The following is a 17,431-nucleotide window of genomic DNA, read 5'->3' as shown; positions in this document are numbered from 1 at the left end:
TGCTCACGAGCCAACCAGCTCAGTCGCTTGCTCCCTCACTCACCACGTTGTGCTTGAGGATTCTCTGCACGACTGGGGTGAAGACCTCAGTGACGACCTTCGACCGCGGGCACGCCACGCAGTGCTGGCCACAACACGCACGGGCACACGGGTCAACCACAACGCTCCGCACACAGGGTTAACCACAACACTCACAGGGGTTAACCACAGCACTCACAGGGGTCAACTACAACACTCATAGGGGTCAACCACAACACTCACAGGGGTCAACTACAACATCCACGGGGTCAACCACAACACTCACAGAGGTCAACCACAACTCACAGAGGTCAACCACAACACTCACAGGGGTCAACTACAACACTCACAGGGGTCAACTACAACATCCACGGGGTCAACCACAACACTCACAGAGGTCAACCACAACTCACAGAGGTCAACCACAACACTCACAGGGGTCAACCACAACACTCACAGAGGTCAACCACAACACTCACAGGGGTCACAGAGCCAGAGCCCCCCAGTAGCTGACCCCCCCCCCCCCCACCACCTCTTACCTTGCAAAAGAAGTCACAGAGAGCGGGAGAGGGATGGTTATTGTCCAGCAGTGGAGCAATTGCCTGTGTGGTGAGTGTGGTGAGTGTGATGAGTGTGGTGAGTGTCCATGTGGTGAGTGGTATGTGTGGTGAGTGGTGAGTGTGGCGAGAGTGAGTGTGTTGAGTGTGCGTGTGGTCAGTGGTGAGTGTGGTGAGTGTATGTATGTGTGTGTGTGGCGAGAGTGAGTGGGTTGAGTGTGCGTGTGGTCAGTGGTGAGTGTGGTGAGTGTATGTGTGTGTGTGTCATTGCGTGCGTGGAATCGTGGGGAAAAGGAAACAAATACAAAAGAGTGAATTTCTCCATTTCAAATTAAATGTCACGTGAGCCGTAAAAACAAAACCTTCAACTTGTAACGCTACAGAGTCGCCGCCACCGCACATTATCCACTCATCGCTCTCGGAGAGAGGAAGAGAGGACGACTCAGAGAGAAAGAGGACGACTCAGAGAGAGAGAGGACGACTCAGAGAGAGAGGACGACTCAGAGATAGAGGGCGACTCAGAGAGAGAGAGATGACGACTCAGAGAGAGAAAGGACGACTTAAAGAGAAGACGACTCAGAGAGAGAGAGGACGACTCGGAGAGAGAGAGAGGACGACTCAGAGAGAGAGAGGACGACTCAGAGAGAGAGAGGACGACTCAGAGAGAGAGGACGACTCAGAGAGAGGACGACTCGGAGAGAGAGGACGACTCGGAGAGAGAGGACGACTCGGGGAGAGAGGACGACTCGGAGAGAGAGGACGACTCAGAGAGAGAGGACGACTCAGATAGAGAGGACGACTCAGAGAGAGAGAGGACGACTCTGAGAGAGAGAGGACGACTCAGAGAGAGAGGACGACTCAGAGAGAGATGACGACTCAGAGAGATAGAGGGCGACTCAGAGAGAGAGAGGACGACTCAGAGAGAGAGGACAACTCAGAGAGAAAGAGAGATGACGACTCAGAGAGAGAGAGCGACTCAGAAAGAGAGAGGACGACTCAGAAATAGAAAGGACAATTCAGAGAGAGAGAGAGGGCGACTCAGAGAGAGAGGATGACTCAGAGAGAGAGAGAGAGAGGACGACTCAGAGAGAGAGAGAGAGAGGTTAAGGACGTCACGTTGTTATCTTTAAATAAACATAGAAATTCTTACCAGAATAATGTCATCGATCTCGTTGGTGGTGAGGTGTGAATTCTAAAAAGAGACAACGACAACCACAACAAAGAAAGACAGCCCACAATTCATGAGATCAGCCAGCATGCATCGCTGCTGCTGTTGCTGCTCGCTAACAGCACTTGCCACGACCGACTGCTCAGGGCTACGTGGGGAAGGGGGGGTCATCTCCACCGCTGTGTTCGCGACTTTGAATTCTACACCGTTGGAATGCAGCCCAAGCAAAGTGTGCAAAACCACGTGTCACGCGATGGGTGCGTTTGAGCCCTCTCATTTGCAACGGGGCTGAGACCATCCAACTCGCCGCATTTGAGAACTTGGTTTAAACACGACGAGGGCACACGCACATACACACACATACACATATACACACACATACACACACACACGCGCACACGCGCGCACACACACACATACACACGCACGCGCGCGCACACAACAACAACAACAACCGCCATTCGCCACTAAGTGGCGGTGACGTCACCACGATGCTTGTGCCAGGCCAAGTGCACCTTGAGGCCACGTGAAGTGTCGAAAGCCCGCTGGCAGGAGGTCACGGGGCAGACCCAGGTGCCACTGGTCGACTGACCGAGATGACCGAGATGACTGGCTGATGCACCACCTGTGCCCCCTACTGTGCCAACTTGCTGTGCTTTAGCCACCCGGCGCTCCGCTCGTTGTTGTGAGCGTCGCTCCTCCGCCCTCCGTTGTTGTTGGAGGGCGACTGCCTCCAACTGCCCAGTAGCGTCCTTCACGAGCCTCCTCCACTGAGGCCGATCTTGACACCGCTGGTACCAGTCATCGGCAAGTCCACTCAGCTCCACGTCCTCCTGTACCACATCACTCCATCTCTTCTCCAGCCCGTGCCGCGCCCGTCTAGCCCCCTCGATCCGGCCGAACAAAAGCTGTTTAGGCATGCGGTGGCTGGGCATGCGGGCTACATGACCCAGCCAACGCAGCCTTGCCTGCCGGAGGGGCTCACTGATGGGACTTTGCCCAGATCTTTCAAGGATTTGTGAGCTCCTCACACAATCCAGCCTGGTTAAACCCAGGATGGATCGTAGGCAGGCCAGCCTAAATGTTTCCAACCGGCGAAGATGCTCCACCAGGGGGGTCCACGTCTCGCAAGCGTAGAGAAGGGAGGGAATGACGGTGGCCGAGAAGACCTGAAGCTTCGTGCGGAGCGACAGACCAGGTAGCTTCCACACAGCGTTACGCAACCGATGAAAAGATATTGCCGCTCGACTGATTCGGAGTGAGACCTCTGCTGATAGACAGACACACATACACACACATACATACACGCACATACACACACATACACGCACATACACACGCGCGCACGCACACACGCACGCACGCACATACGCACGCACATACACACACATATACACACACTCACAACAAAGACAAAGATCCCCCATAAAGCCTTAACAGAATGTTGGGGCAAGTGCTATTAGTGTGTAGCGCCTATGAAGGCCGGCACGGCACACGAGGGAGTGGGTGGCCAGCACCACGCCCGGCCGCCTTTGTCTCCCCAGTGGCGATATTGACGCATCGCACCAGGTATACACGAATCACGTGCATCTACGCGCCTACCAATGTGTCTGTGTGGTCACGCACAACAAAGATACAAAGATCCCCCATATAGCCTTAACAGACTGTAGGGGCAAGTGCTGTTAGCGAGCACCTATGAAGGCCGGAACGGTACAAGAGGGGGTGGGTGGCCAGCACCACGCCCGACCGCCTTTGTCTCCCTGGTAACGATGTTTACACACCACACCAGGTACTCATTTGAGGCTGAGTCGACCTAGGGGAGGCCCGGGACCGGTTCAGATAATCGTCACCGGTGTTGGCCGTGGGCGAGAATCGAACCCATGTCGCCAGGTTCGTAGCGCAGCGCGCTAACCGCTACACGCACACGCACGCAAGCGCGTAGCACACGCGTGTGCAAACCATCGTGCGTGTGCTAGTGGCGGTTGAGTGTGTTCGTGCGTTCTCACGTGATCAGTGCATCGACTCCTATTAAGAGGCCACTCGCTCGCACACACACACACAAAGCTCCCCCGCGTAGCCTCGTCAGACTGTCGGAGCAAGTGCTGTTCGCGAGCAGCGCCGATCAATGCCGGCACGGCACGCGAGGCGTTGGGTTGGCGAGCAACCCCGCCCCGACCGCCTTTGTCTCCCCCCAGTGGCGATGTTTGCCACACACCGCACCCAGGTACTAATTCGAGGCTGAGTCGACCTAGGGGAGGCCCGGGACCGGTTCAGATAATCGTCACTGGTGTTGGCCGCGAGCGGGAATCGAACTCGGGTCGCCGGATTCCTAGCGCGTAACCGCTACACCACCGCTCCCCAAAAGTACATACGCACACGTACGCACACACACACGCAATCATAAATTCACATGCAGAGATAATAAGAAGGCCCAGGACCGGTTCGGATAATCGTCAACGGTGTTGGCGGTGGCCGTGAGCGGGAATCGAACCCGGGTCGCCGGGTTCGTAGTGCAGCGTAGCGCTAACCGCTTCGCCACCGCTCCCCGCACGCACACACGGCACCTCCACTGCACGTTCACAGATTGCTGCTGCTGCTGCTGCCTTGGTTACCACCATAGGTTGATGCAATCAGTTCGCGGCATAGCAGCAACAACAGCATCAGCAGCAACAGCATCAGCAACAGAAGACACAAAGTAGGCAGCAGCAGTAGCAAAATCACCACCAGCATCAGCAGCAGAATTATCAGCAGCAGTATCAGCAGCAGTATCAGCAACAACGGAAGCCACAGCGGAAGCAGCAGCAGCAGAATGAGCAGCAGCACCAAAGACAAAAGCAGCATGAGAAGAAGCAACAGCAGCAGAATGATAATGATTATTATAATCATCATCAGCAGCAGCAGCATGATCGGTATTAAAACTATCATCATCATCATCAGCAGCATGATCGGTATTATGACTATCATCATCATCAGCAGCATGATCGATATTATAACTATCATCATCATCAGCAGGAGCATGATCGGTATTATGACTATCATCAGCGGCAGCAGCAGCAGTCAAAATGGATGGATGGGTACGTGGACGTAGCTACAAACGAACAGACACACACAGACACACAAACAAACACACACACAGACACACAGACACACACACAGACACACACAGACAGACACACACAGACACATGCACAAAGACACACAGACACACACGCAGACACACACGCAGACACACACGCAGACACACACACACACAAAGACAAAGACACACAGACACACACACACACAGACACAAAGATCAACAAAGATCCCCCGTATAGCCTACAGACTGTAGGGGCAAGTGCTGTTAGCGAGCACCTATGAAGGCCGGAACGGTACACGAGGGGGTGGGTGGCCAGCACCACGCCCGACCGCCTTTGTCTCCCTGGTGACGATGTTTACACACCACACCAGGTACTCATTTGAGGCTGAGTCGACCTAGGGGAGGCCCGGGACCGGTTCAGATAATCGTCACTGGTGTTGGCCGTGAGCGGGAATCGAACCCATGTCGCCGGGTTCGTAGCGCAGCGTGCTAACCGCTACACTATCGCTCCCCACACACACACACAGACAGACACACACACACACAGACACATACACAAAGACACACAGACACACACACACAGACACACACAGACACACACACAGACACACACGCAGACACACACACAGACACACACGCAGACACACACAGACACACACACAGACACACACAGACACACACACAGACACACACGCAGACACACACACAGACACACACGCAGACACACACAGACACACACACAGACACACACACAGACACACACGGACACGGGCGGAATTTCAATCCGCATCCTCTAGGCTCAACAAGACATTAGCCACCAACTCTCACCCCCCCCCCCCCATCCTCCCCACCTCCTCCTCTATGTGTGCGTGAGTGTGTGGGGAGACAAAGGCGGCCGGGCGTGGTGCTGGCCACCCACCCCCTCGTGTGCCGTGCCGGCCTTCATAGGTGCTATGCGCTAAACAACACTTGCCCCTACATTCTGTTAAGGCTACACGGGGGATCTTTGTCTTTTTGTCTGTGTGTGTGTGAACAGGTGTTGGCTGACAACACTTGCCCCAAAAGTCTGTTGAAGGCTACACGGGGGATCTTTGCCCTTGTGTTCGTTTAGCATTGATGTCGTGAATTATTTTGACTTCATTTGTATTCTCAGCACCGCTGCTCCCGCGACAAGATGTGGACACAAATCAAGGACGCAACGCTCATGTCGGATTTTTCTCGCACTGCTCACAATCCTTGCATTTCTGCTGATGCTGCTGCTACTGCTGATGATGATGATGATGCTGCAGGTGACAATGCTGCTGACGATCTTACTGCCGAATGTGATGATGATGCCACTGATGATGATGGTGGTGAAAATAGCAGTGGTGATGGTGATGATGTGAATGACAATGATGGTGGTGCTGATGATGATAATGATGGCAATGATGCTCATCATGATGATGATAGTTATTTTACACATGATGCTGATACTACTACGGATTTTTCTCGCACTGCTCACGATCCTTGCATTTCTGCTGATGCTGCTGCTACTGCTGATGATGATGATGATGCTGCAGGTGACAATGCTGCTGACGATCTTACTGCCGAATGTGATGATGATGCCACTGATGATGATGGTGGTGAAAATAGCAGTGGTGATGGTGATGATGTGAATGACAATGATGGTGGTGCTGATGATGATAATTATGGCAATGATGCTCATCATGATGATGATAGTTATTTTACACATGATGCTGATACTACTACGGATTTTTCTCGCACTGCTCACAATCCTTGCATTTCTGCTGATGCTGCTGATACTGCTGATGATGATGATGATGCTGCAGGTGACAATGCTGCTGACGATCTTACTGCCGAATGTGATGATGATGCCACTGATGATGATGGTGGTGAAAATAGCAGTGGTGATGGTGATGATGTGAATGACAATGATGGTGATGCTGATGATGATAATGATGGCAATAATGCTCATCATGATGATGATAACTATTTTACACATGATGCTGATACTACTGCTAAATGATGATCCTGTTGATTACGATGACGCTGCTGATGCTGATGATAACGACAATGACGCTGACGATAATACTGCCAATGATGATGCACATTAAGCGAATGCTAAATAAATTGTGGAGCAAATAGCAGTGAAGGTGCTGATGATGAAGCTAACGATGGTGATGCTGCTGCAATGTTACTGATGATCAATTGTTGATGCTAATGACGCTGCCAATAACAATCATGCTGCTGCTCATGCTGATGATGTTGCTGCTGATGTTACTGCTGATGATAATGCTACTACTGATGACGCTGCTGCTAATGAATCTGCTGCTGATGCTACTGCTGATCATGATGCTGCTGATGCTGCTGCTGATACTGATGATGATGCTAAAGATGCTGCCGCTGATGCTACTGCTGCTGATGCTGCTGCTGCTGATGATGCTGCTGCTGACGCTGCTGCTTCGAATGATGCTGCTGCTGATGATACTGCTGCTTCGAATGATGCTGCTGCTGATGATGCGGCTGCAACTGCTGCTGCTGCTGATGATGATGCTGCTACTGCTGCTGATAATGCTGATGATGCTGCTTCTAATGATGTTGCTGCTGCTACTGATGCTGCTACTGCTGCTGATGCTGCTGCTGATGCTGCTGCTGATGATGCTGCTACTGCTGCTGATGACGCTCTGCTGCTGATCCTGCTGCTGATGAAGATGCTGCTGCTACTGCTGCTGATAATGCTGATGATGCTGCTTCTAATGATGCTGCTGCTGCTACTGATTCTGCTACTGCTGCTGATGCTGCTGCTGATGCTGATGCTGCTGCTGATGCTGCTGCTGATGATGCTGCTGCTGCTGCTGATGCTGCTGATGCTGATGATGCTGCTGCTGATGATGATGCTGCTGCTGACGCTGCTGCAGATGATGATGCTGCTGCTAATGATGGTGCTGCTGATGCGACTGATGATGATGATGCTGCTGCTACTGATGCTGCTACTGCTGCTGATGCTGCTGATGATGCTGCTGCTGATGATGCTGCTGCTGCTGCTGCTACTGCTGCTGATGATGCTGCTGCTGCTGCCGCTGCTGCAGATGATGATGCTGCTACTGCTGCTGCTGATGCTGCTGATAATGATGATGCTGCTACTGCTGCTGATGATGATGCTGCTGCTGCTACTGATGCTGCTGCTGCCGCGGCTGCTGCTGGTGATGATGCTACTGCTGCTGCTGATGATGCTGCTGATGATGCTGATGCTGCTGCTGATGATGATGATGATGCTGCTGCTACTGCTGCTGATGCTGCTGCTGATGATGCTGCTGCTGATGATGATGATGCTGCTGCCGCCGCTGCTGCACATGCCGACATTGGCGACGCGGATGCTCCCGCGTGGCGTGCGGCACCTGCAGGAAGGTGGCGGAGACGATGTGCAGCGGGACCTGGCTGATGGCGTCGTCCTGCAAGGGCGAGCAGAGCGTGGCGTCCACCATGGCGCGCACCTCGTGCAGCACCACGGAGAGACGCCTCGCGCCGCCCAGCAGCGAGCGGTAGTCGCTCATCTTCTTCTGCAGGAATCGTCAGCGTCATCGATAGCGTCATCGACATCGTTATCATCATCGTCATCATCATCATCGTCATCGTTAGCGTCATCGTTAGCGTCATCGTTAGCGTCATCGACATCGTTATCATCATCGTCATCATCATCATCGTCATCGATAGCGTTATCGTTAGCGTCATCGTTAGCGTCATCGACATCGTTATCATCATCGTCATCATCATCATCGTCATCGTTAGCGTCATCGTCATCGTCAGCGTCATCGGTAGCATTATCATCATCGTTAGCGTCATCGACATCGTTAGCATCATCATCAGCGTCATCGTCATCATCATCTTTAGCGTCAGCGTCATCGTCAGCGTCAGCGTCATCGTCATCGTCGGCATCATCATCATCAGCATCAGCGTCATCGTTATCGTCTTCATCAGCATCATCGTCATCGTCAGCATCATTGTTATCAGTGGCGTCGTGATCGTCATCAGCATCATCGTCGTCATCAGCGTCGTCATCAGCATCATCGTCATCAGCATTGTCATCATCACAATCATCATCAGTGTCATTATCATCATCAGCATCATCGTCATCAGCATTGTCATCATCAGAATCATCATCAGTGCCATCATCATCATCATCAGCCACCTCACTTCACCCAGAACCGAGCGGTAGTCGCTCATCTTCTTCTACGGAATCAGCATCATCAACAGCATCAACAGCATGGGCAGCAGCATCATTATTGGCAGTATCAGCAGTAGCATCATCATCGACATGAGCAGCATCATCATCATCAGCAGCATCAGCAGTATCAGTAGCAGCATTGCCAGCAGCAGCGAGAGTTATTCGCCCATCTTCTTATCCCACATCATCAGCAGCTCTAGCATCATCATCAGCATCATCATCAGCATCATCAGCATCATCAGCATCAGCAGTGTCAGCATCATCATCAGCATCATCAGTATCATCATCAGCATCATCATCAGCATCATCATCAGCAGCAATAGCAAGTGATAATGACGCATCCTCTTCTGCAGAATCGGCATAACCAGAATCATCGGCAGAATCAGCAGCAGTAGTCCATCTCATCATCGCCAACAGTAACACGGCATCTTTGTTGTTATAATCATAATGAGCAAGACATAGTCATCATCAGTCATCATTCATGATCAACATCATCATCATCATCACCATGGATTCGTCATCAACGATTATTACGATGGATGACTCATGATGGTAATTATGATTATGATCCCTTCTTGGTTCTTTCGGTAAAGTCACGTAGAAGGGAAATAATAAAATAATAAAAATAAAACATAATAAAATAATTCTCACGACGTTTCGGCCACAACGCAAGGAGCCAGGTCTGTTGGGGAGACAGCGTCTCCCCGACAGACCTGGTCTTCACCTGAGGACGGCTGCTTGCGTTGTGGCCGAAACGTCGTGAGAATTATTTTATTATGTTTTATTTAAATTTTTTATTATTTTATTATTTCCCTTCTATGTGACTTTACCGAAAGAACCAAGATGAATCCCTGCAGTCACGAAAGCTTTAAATCGAAATTTAACGGTCCAGGATTGTTGCCTGTCTTGAATGAAAGCTGCTGCCCCAATGACTCGCTCCCAGAAGGCCGTGCGGCCGATGGGTCGTGTAGGAAATAATGCGCCATTTTTTTGTGTGGACAGAAGAATATGTGAAGGGGACATTGCGAATCGTGTGTGTGTGCGCGTGTGTTCATTCACCAGTTCACTTACCTTCCATTGCAGGGAATGGTACCACTGGTCTCTCAAATAGCTGTTCACAGCCTGAGTGTACACACACAAACACACACGCAAACACAGATTCCCTGCTTTAGCCTTAGAGACTACTAGCTAAGTTAACCGGCTTCGCACGGGTCTCAGTAATCAAATGTTTAGAGAAATGTATGGCCATGCTGTCTTTCTCGGGATAATTGAATGCTGCAAATGAAGTCGGTAAATGTGTATATTTTGTTATGGGTGTTTTTTGGTTGTGTGATGCAGTCGCAGGGCCTGTTTGTTTGATAATATGAGGACAGCTTCTGAATTGGCAACCTTTGGAGAGAGCGTTCAGGATAGACAACGTTGAATGCATTGCCATCTGGTGGGTTTAATCGAATGAATCATCAATTTTGGCGTACACGTCGACGGCGAAATTGGCGGCAGAGAGTCCCTTTGCATCGTGAGAAGAGATTGGGGCTGACAATTTCGCAGTCCACGACGGAAATCTTCTTTTGTGTTGGCAAGCCTGTTGCCGGGTCAGTTTGGCCGAAGTAGCAAATGGTAGCCATCGTCATCACCTTTGCCGGAAAATCAGTGGACATTGAAGAAGAGCACCGGATGATCGGTGTGTATCGGCAATTCTCTGCAGGGTATTCTCCTTCAGGATACGAGGCGATGTCTCCAGCGCCATATCGTTCGGCAGGCAGGACAGCAGCGACGTCAAATGTCGCGGGCGCATTGAAGCGACGCTCATGTTGACCGCGTGGAGTTTTTGTCCGCACGGATGGCAACACCGCAGAGGTCGCAACCGAGTACCCGATACCCGTACCCTACCCGATACCCGGCTACCCGTACCCGGCCGGGTACGGGTACCCATTTGCGACCCTGGTGCGGCCGGGTACGGGTACGGGTAGACCGTGAGTCACTGGTGAGTAACCGTTTGTCACTCATTTCCCAACGTCTTGTCTCTTCTCACAATTCAAGTTCCTAGAATCAACCCACCCGCGCCTGCAACATGGCTTCATCCCAGAGGTCGCAATCAGGTACCCGATACCCATACCCTACCCGTACCCGGCCGGGTACGGGTAGGGTACCCGTTTGCGACCCTGGTGTGGCCGGGAACGGGTACGGGTAAGGAATCAAAACCCGTTTGCGACCTCTGCAACACCGTCACCTTCTGCATGGCGCACGTGACACTGCGAGCGGAGGAGTTTGCCTTGCGGGGCGCGTTTTGCGACAGGCAAACGGGATCTGCATGTTGGCGTTCGCGACAATGTCCAGCACTGTCGGACACGAAGTAGACCTGCGGTAATGCAGGGAGGTCATTAGGTAGCGGCGGCGGACTGCCAATGCGGTGATGTACCACCTGGCCCTGCACTTGAATTTAGGGGCATGTAGTCAGACGTTGGGATCAGTTGGTTGGGTGCCAAGGGATGTCATTTGGAAGCATAAGTTCTAGTTTCTATTGTTCTTTTGGAAATGGCTTGCATAGTTAGCATACTCTTAGTTCTTTCGGTAAAGTCACGTAGGTAAAAAATGAAATTAAAATTAAAATAAAACAATAAAAATCACGACGTTTCGGAGGCAACACAAGTCTCCGTCACAGCCAGATTAGCTGCAGCTAATCTGGCTGTGACGGTCCCACCTGATGACGGAGACTTGTGTTGCCTCCGAAACGTCGTGATTTTTTTACCGTTTTATTTTAATTTCATTTTTTACCTACGTGACTTTACCGAAAGAACTAAGAGTATGAATCCTTGCAGTCACGAAAGCTTCAAATCTAGAATGCATAGTTAGCGTTGGCCGTGAGCATTACACGGACAGGCTCGGGATGGTCATTAATTGCAGGCAGCTGAACCTTGACACTGTTGCAGCGTAGCCCTGGAAGTTCCCCTTTTCGTGTAAGGGGCCGTCCATAAATGACGTCACGCGATTTTGGACGATTTTTTGACCCCCCACCCCCTTCATCACGCGGCGTCACAAAAAGTCAAACCCCCCCCCCCCCCTCAAATATGACGTCACAAAGCTCTGCCCCCCCCCCCCAAAAAATAAAACATGCTACAAATCTCTTTAAATTATTGTCATTGTAGTGCGTATTTAATGTGGCGCTGCACTCTGATGTTGTAGGAGAAAACATTTATTAAAAAGTCTATTTAATTAAGTAGAACGTGTTGTCTATGTTAATTTAGAGTTCCGCATTTTGATTTGACGTCACATTTCTCAAACCCCCCGCCCCCTCGTGACACATCGTCACAAATGTCTGACCCCACCCCCCCCCTAGGTGCGTGACGTCATTTATGGACGGCCCCAAATTGCATGGAAGTAGCTGCAAGAATTAGACATGCAACCAACGGCAACTAATGGATCAGAAGTGTAAATTAAGTGAGCAATGAACGGCACAGCAGACTTTTGCGTTTGTCTGCAGGGTAGGCACTTGGTTGCGGATGTTTTGGTGCTGTTTGCAAGCTGCCTTCCTTGTTGGTGAGCTGGAAAAGTTGGTTCGCTGTGGCTGCAGCCATTGGTTTGCTTCCTGCTGTTGACGAGTTCGTTGCATTCGCTGTAGGTGCAGGCATATCAGCACTGGTAGCATGATGCCTTGATGTTTGCTGTGAAGGAGTGAGTGTCATTAGCTGTTGGAGCACAGCATTGCAGCTGAGGCAGCAATGCTGTGCTCTGCTTCTTGGCGTTCGTGAGTGCGTGGAATTGTAGCATGTAAACATGTCACAATGTATTCGCGTGTGTGGCAAACCGGAAGTAGTGAGTGTCCCGTGTATGAGCACATGGCAAAAGTGGGGCGGGGGGGAGGGGCTGGGGGAGCGGGGGGAGTGGCGGTGGGGGAGTTGGACTGTGGAGGCGTTCCAGGTGTTACAGGCAGAGGTCGCAACCGGGTACCCGATACCCGTACCCTACCCGATACCCGGCTACCCGTACCCGGCCGGGTACGGGTAGACCATGAGTCACTGGTGAGTAACCGTTTGTCACTCATTTCGGGTAGGGTACGGGTAGGGAACAGGTACCCATTCGTGACCCTGGTGCGGCCGGGTACGGGTACGGGTAAGCAATCAAAACCCGTTTTCGACCTCTGGTTACAGGTGAGCAGGCAAGGTAAAAAAGTGCGATAAACGCTGTTAGTCACTCGTGAAAACGCGCATGGAAATGTTGCGGCGTGTAGGAGGTGGTTGTCATGGTGTTGACGCCATTTGGGTTCACACACAAAGACACAGAAACAAAGATTCCCGCTCACGGCCAACACCAGTGACGATTTTATCTGAACCGGTCCTGGGCCTCCCCTAGGTCAACTCGGCCTGAAAACGAATACGTGGTGCGGTGTGTTAACATCGCCACTGGGGAGACAAATGCGGCCGGGCGTGGTGCTGGCCACCCACCCCCTCGTGTACCGTGCCGGCCTTCATAGGTGCTACTCGCTAACAGCACTTGCTCCAACAGTCTGTTGAGGCTACACGTGGAATCTCTGTTTTCGGGTTGTGGTGCTGTAGTGAGTGTGACTTAGACAGCCTTGAGAGAGGAGAGAGAGTCAGGCTCTTTTGTAAGGAGAGATGGGAAGCAAATACAGAGGACAAATACACACGGCAGAGAGGACACGGTTCAAGCAATGAATAATTGTTAGCCAAACAATCAAGCATAGGTACAACCACAAGCCTACTGAGTCAACCCATTTAGCAAATTAACTATTAATAAAAGCCACCCACTCACTCGGCCGCCCACTCACCAAATAGCCAATCGACCATTCATAAATTCACTGGCCCATCTACTCTCCCGGAAAATCTAGCCAGCCACACAGCCAATCTATTCTCCAATCAGCCATTCATAAAGCCACTCAACCACTCACCCAACCAGAAAACCACCCACCTGCACCCAGCCAGACTGCTCACCCATCCACCCAGCCACTCACCCACCTACCCATCCACCCAGCCACTCACCCACCTACCCACCCAGCCACTCACCCACCTACCTATCCACCCAGCCACTCACCCACCTACCCATCCACCCAGCCACTCACCAACCTACCCATCCACCCAGCCACTCACCCACCTACCCACCTACCCAGCCACTCACCCACCTACCCATCCACCCAACCACTCACCCACCTACCCATCCACCCAGCCACTCACCCACCTACCCACCCAGCCACTCACCCACCTACCCAGCCACTCACCCACCTACCCATCCACCCAGTCACTCACCCACCTACCCATCCACCCAGCCACTCACCCACCTACCCACCCACCTACCCACCCAGCCACTCACCCACCTATCCACCCAGCCACTCACCCACCTACCCACCCAGCCACTCACCCACCTACCCACCCAGCCACTCACCCACCTACCCACCCAACCGCCCATGCACTCACCCACATCCACCCATTCAGCCACACATAGAGAGCCATCATCTGACCTACCTACCCCAAACAACTGCCCATCTATCCATACAATACATTCTCCAACTCCCTCCCTCCTTCTCTCATCACCTCTCTCATTCTCTCACCAATTACGCACCCACCCACCTACCCATCCACTCACCTACCTATCCACTCACCCACCTACCTACTCAGTACACAGGGAACGTTGGACGAACGTTGGTCCAGCGTTCCCAACTACATGCCAACGTCGGTCTGAACGTTGCACGTTGACCAGGTACCAATTCATTTGCCGACCCACTCATCCTACCACCCACTCACCCACCCACCCACGCACTCACTCACCCACCCACTCACACACTCACCAACCCATTCACTCATTCACTCACCCAGCCACCCACTCACCCACTCACTCACTCACCCAGCCACCCACTCACCCACCAACCCACCCACCCACTCACTCACCCACTCACTCACTCACTCACCCACTCACTCACTCACTCACCCACCCACTCACTCACCCACCCATCCACTCACCCACTCACTCACCCACTCACCCACCCACCCACGACCCAGGAGCCCTCACCTGCAGCAGCACGGTGCCACGCGTGACGGTGAGTTTGAGGCAGTACTTGGGTGAGTTCTCCCACGCGACCACATGGATGTCTTCAATGTCACTGTAGGGGATGGGGTGAGCCAGATACCCGCATGGCTGGAGGGCCACGGGTGAGGGGGGGGGCATGCGGAGGGGGGGGGGCATGCGGAGGGGGGGGGCATGCGGGGGGGGGGGCATGCGTGGGAGGGGGGCGGACGGGAGGACAGAGAGAGAGGTCAGAGTTCACAATTGAGTTATCACAGTCAAAGTGACTCTTTGAATAACATGGCACTGTTGACTCGAGCTCACACACATGCACACACAAAGACAAAGATCCCCCGCAGAGCCTCAACAGACTGTTGGGGCAAGTGCTGTTAGCGAGTAGCACCTGTGAAGGCCAGCACAGCACACGAGGAGGTGGGTGGCCAGCACCACGCCCGGCCGCCTTTGTCTCCCCAGTGGCGATATTTACACACTGCACCAGGTACTCATTTTCAGGCTGAGTCGAGCTAAGGGAGGCCCAGAGCCAGTTTAAGTAATCTGGCCGTGGGCGGGAATAAAACTCGAGTCGCCCGGTGCGTTGTGCAGCGCACACACACACACACTCACGCACGCACACACACACGCACACACACTCACGCACGCACACGCACACTCACGCACACACACTCACGCACGTACACGCATACACTCACACAGACACACACACTCACGCACGCACACACTCACGCACGCACACACTGACGCACGCACACAGACACACGCACACAGACACACACACAGACACACGCACACACGCACGCACACACAGACACACACTCACGCACGCACACACTCACGCACGCACACACACACACGCACTCATGCGCATGCGCACAAACTAATGATAGCTCAACAAAGTGGGCTTATCATCATCCTGTAGAAATGTAGAGCAACCTAATACTCTAAACGCGTGACGTTGATTCTAAATGTGGAGGGAAAACCCGGAGGATCTGGAGAAAAATCCACGCGGGGAGAGAGAGAGAGACAACCACAAACTCCAAATATACAGCAGGAATCAGGGTCGGGGTCGAACCCACGACCTCCTGCATACCAGGCGAGGTAGTCAACATCTCCTAGCTACCGTGATGACGATGAGAGAGAGACACGCAAACTCCAAATATACAGCAGGCGTCAGGGTCGGGATCGAACCCACGACCTCCTGCACACCAGGCGAAGGTAGTTAACATCTCCTAGCCACCGTGATGATGATGAGAGAGAGAGACACCCCAAACTCCAAATATACAGCAGGAATCAGGGTCGGAATCGAACCCACGACCTCCTGCACACCACGCGAGGTAGTTAGCGCATCATAAACGTGGACACCAAAGGGAAACCAGGCAATGAGTCGGGTTGGCACGAGTCTCCTGCCAACTGTGAGCGTCCCTCCTGGGAACTTCCGCAGATTTCTAAACAGCAACAAAGCTCTCAACCGCGAGCGCCTCACCTTGGGAACTTCCGCAGATTTCTAAACATCAACAAAGCTCTCAACCACGAGCGACTCACCTTGGGAACTTCCGCAGATTTCTAAACATCAACAAAGCTCTCAACCGCGAGCGCCTCACATTGAGAACTTCCGCAGATTTCTAAACAGCAACAAAACTCTCAACCGCGAGCGCCTCACATTGAGAACTTCCGCAGATTTCTAAACATCAACAAAGCTCTCAACCGCGAGCGCCTCACCTTGGGAACTTCCGCAGATTTCTAAACATCAACAAAGCTCTCAACCGCGCGCGCCTCACCTTGAGAACTTCCGCAGATTTCTAAACGGATAAAAGGATCTCAAGCCTTAGCCGATGAGAGCCTCTCTCTCTGCCGATATCGATTACTTTTGCCCGGATTCAATTGATTAAAAATAACAGAAAGTATATTTTGAAAGTAGCTTCAAAGACTCTTTGTGCAGCAAGGCCGCTGGACCAATTCGCCCATCACAAAGCCAAGCGACGCGGCCAAAATCCCCGACGAGTGAATCGGAGAATCGCGAGTTAAAGAGGCGGCCGTCAGGAGAGTGGGACAAAGCAAATGACGATGAGAGGGGAGTTGCGTTGTTGTCACGGTGGCTAGGAGATGTTAACTACCTCGCCAGGTATGCAGGAGGTCATGGGTTCGATCCCGACCCTGACACCTGCTGTATATTTGGAGTTTGCGTCTCTCTCTCTCATCATCATCATCACGGTGGCTAGGAGATGTTAACTACCTCGCCTGGTATACAGGAGGTCGTGGGTTCGATCCCGACCATGACGCCTGCTGCTGTATATTTGGAGTTTGCGTGTGTCTCTCCCCGTGGTCGCGTGGATTTTCTTTCCACGTTGAGC

At 52.3% G+C, this 17,431-nt stretch overlaps 1 protein-coding gene across 1 annotated transcript in view; it reads right to left on the bottom strand.

Annotated features, from left to right (window-relative positions):
* The window catches only part of CMIP (c-Maf inducing protein), a 99,338-nt gene that overhangs the window by 35,253 nt on the left and 46,654 nt on the right, over positions 1-17,431 (bottom strand). The window contains 6 exon segments of the mRNA XM_061572100.1: positions 44-124; positions 558-620; positions 1,726-1,767; positions 8,221-8,382; positions 10,119-10,169; positions 15,069-15,194. Coding sequence (XP_061428084.1) covers positions 44-124; positions 558-620; positions 1,726-1,767; positions 8,221-8,382; positions 10,119-10,169; positions 15,069-15,194 — 525 coding nt within the window.

Source organism: Lethenteron reissneri, chromosome 49, assembly GCF_015708825.2.
Source record: "Lethenteron reissneri isolate LAM-NWPU_2019-01 chromosome 49, ASM1570882v1, whole genome shotgun sequence".
Lineage (NCBI taxonomy): Eukaryota > Metazoa > Chordata > Hyperoartia > Petromyzontiformes > Petromyzontidae > Lethenteron > Lethenteron reissneri.
Note: the sequence above shows the minus strand (reverse complement) of the source record. Positions and strands in the feature narration are given on the sequence as shown.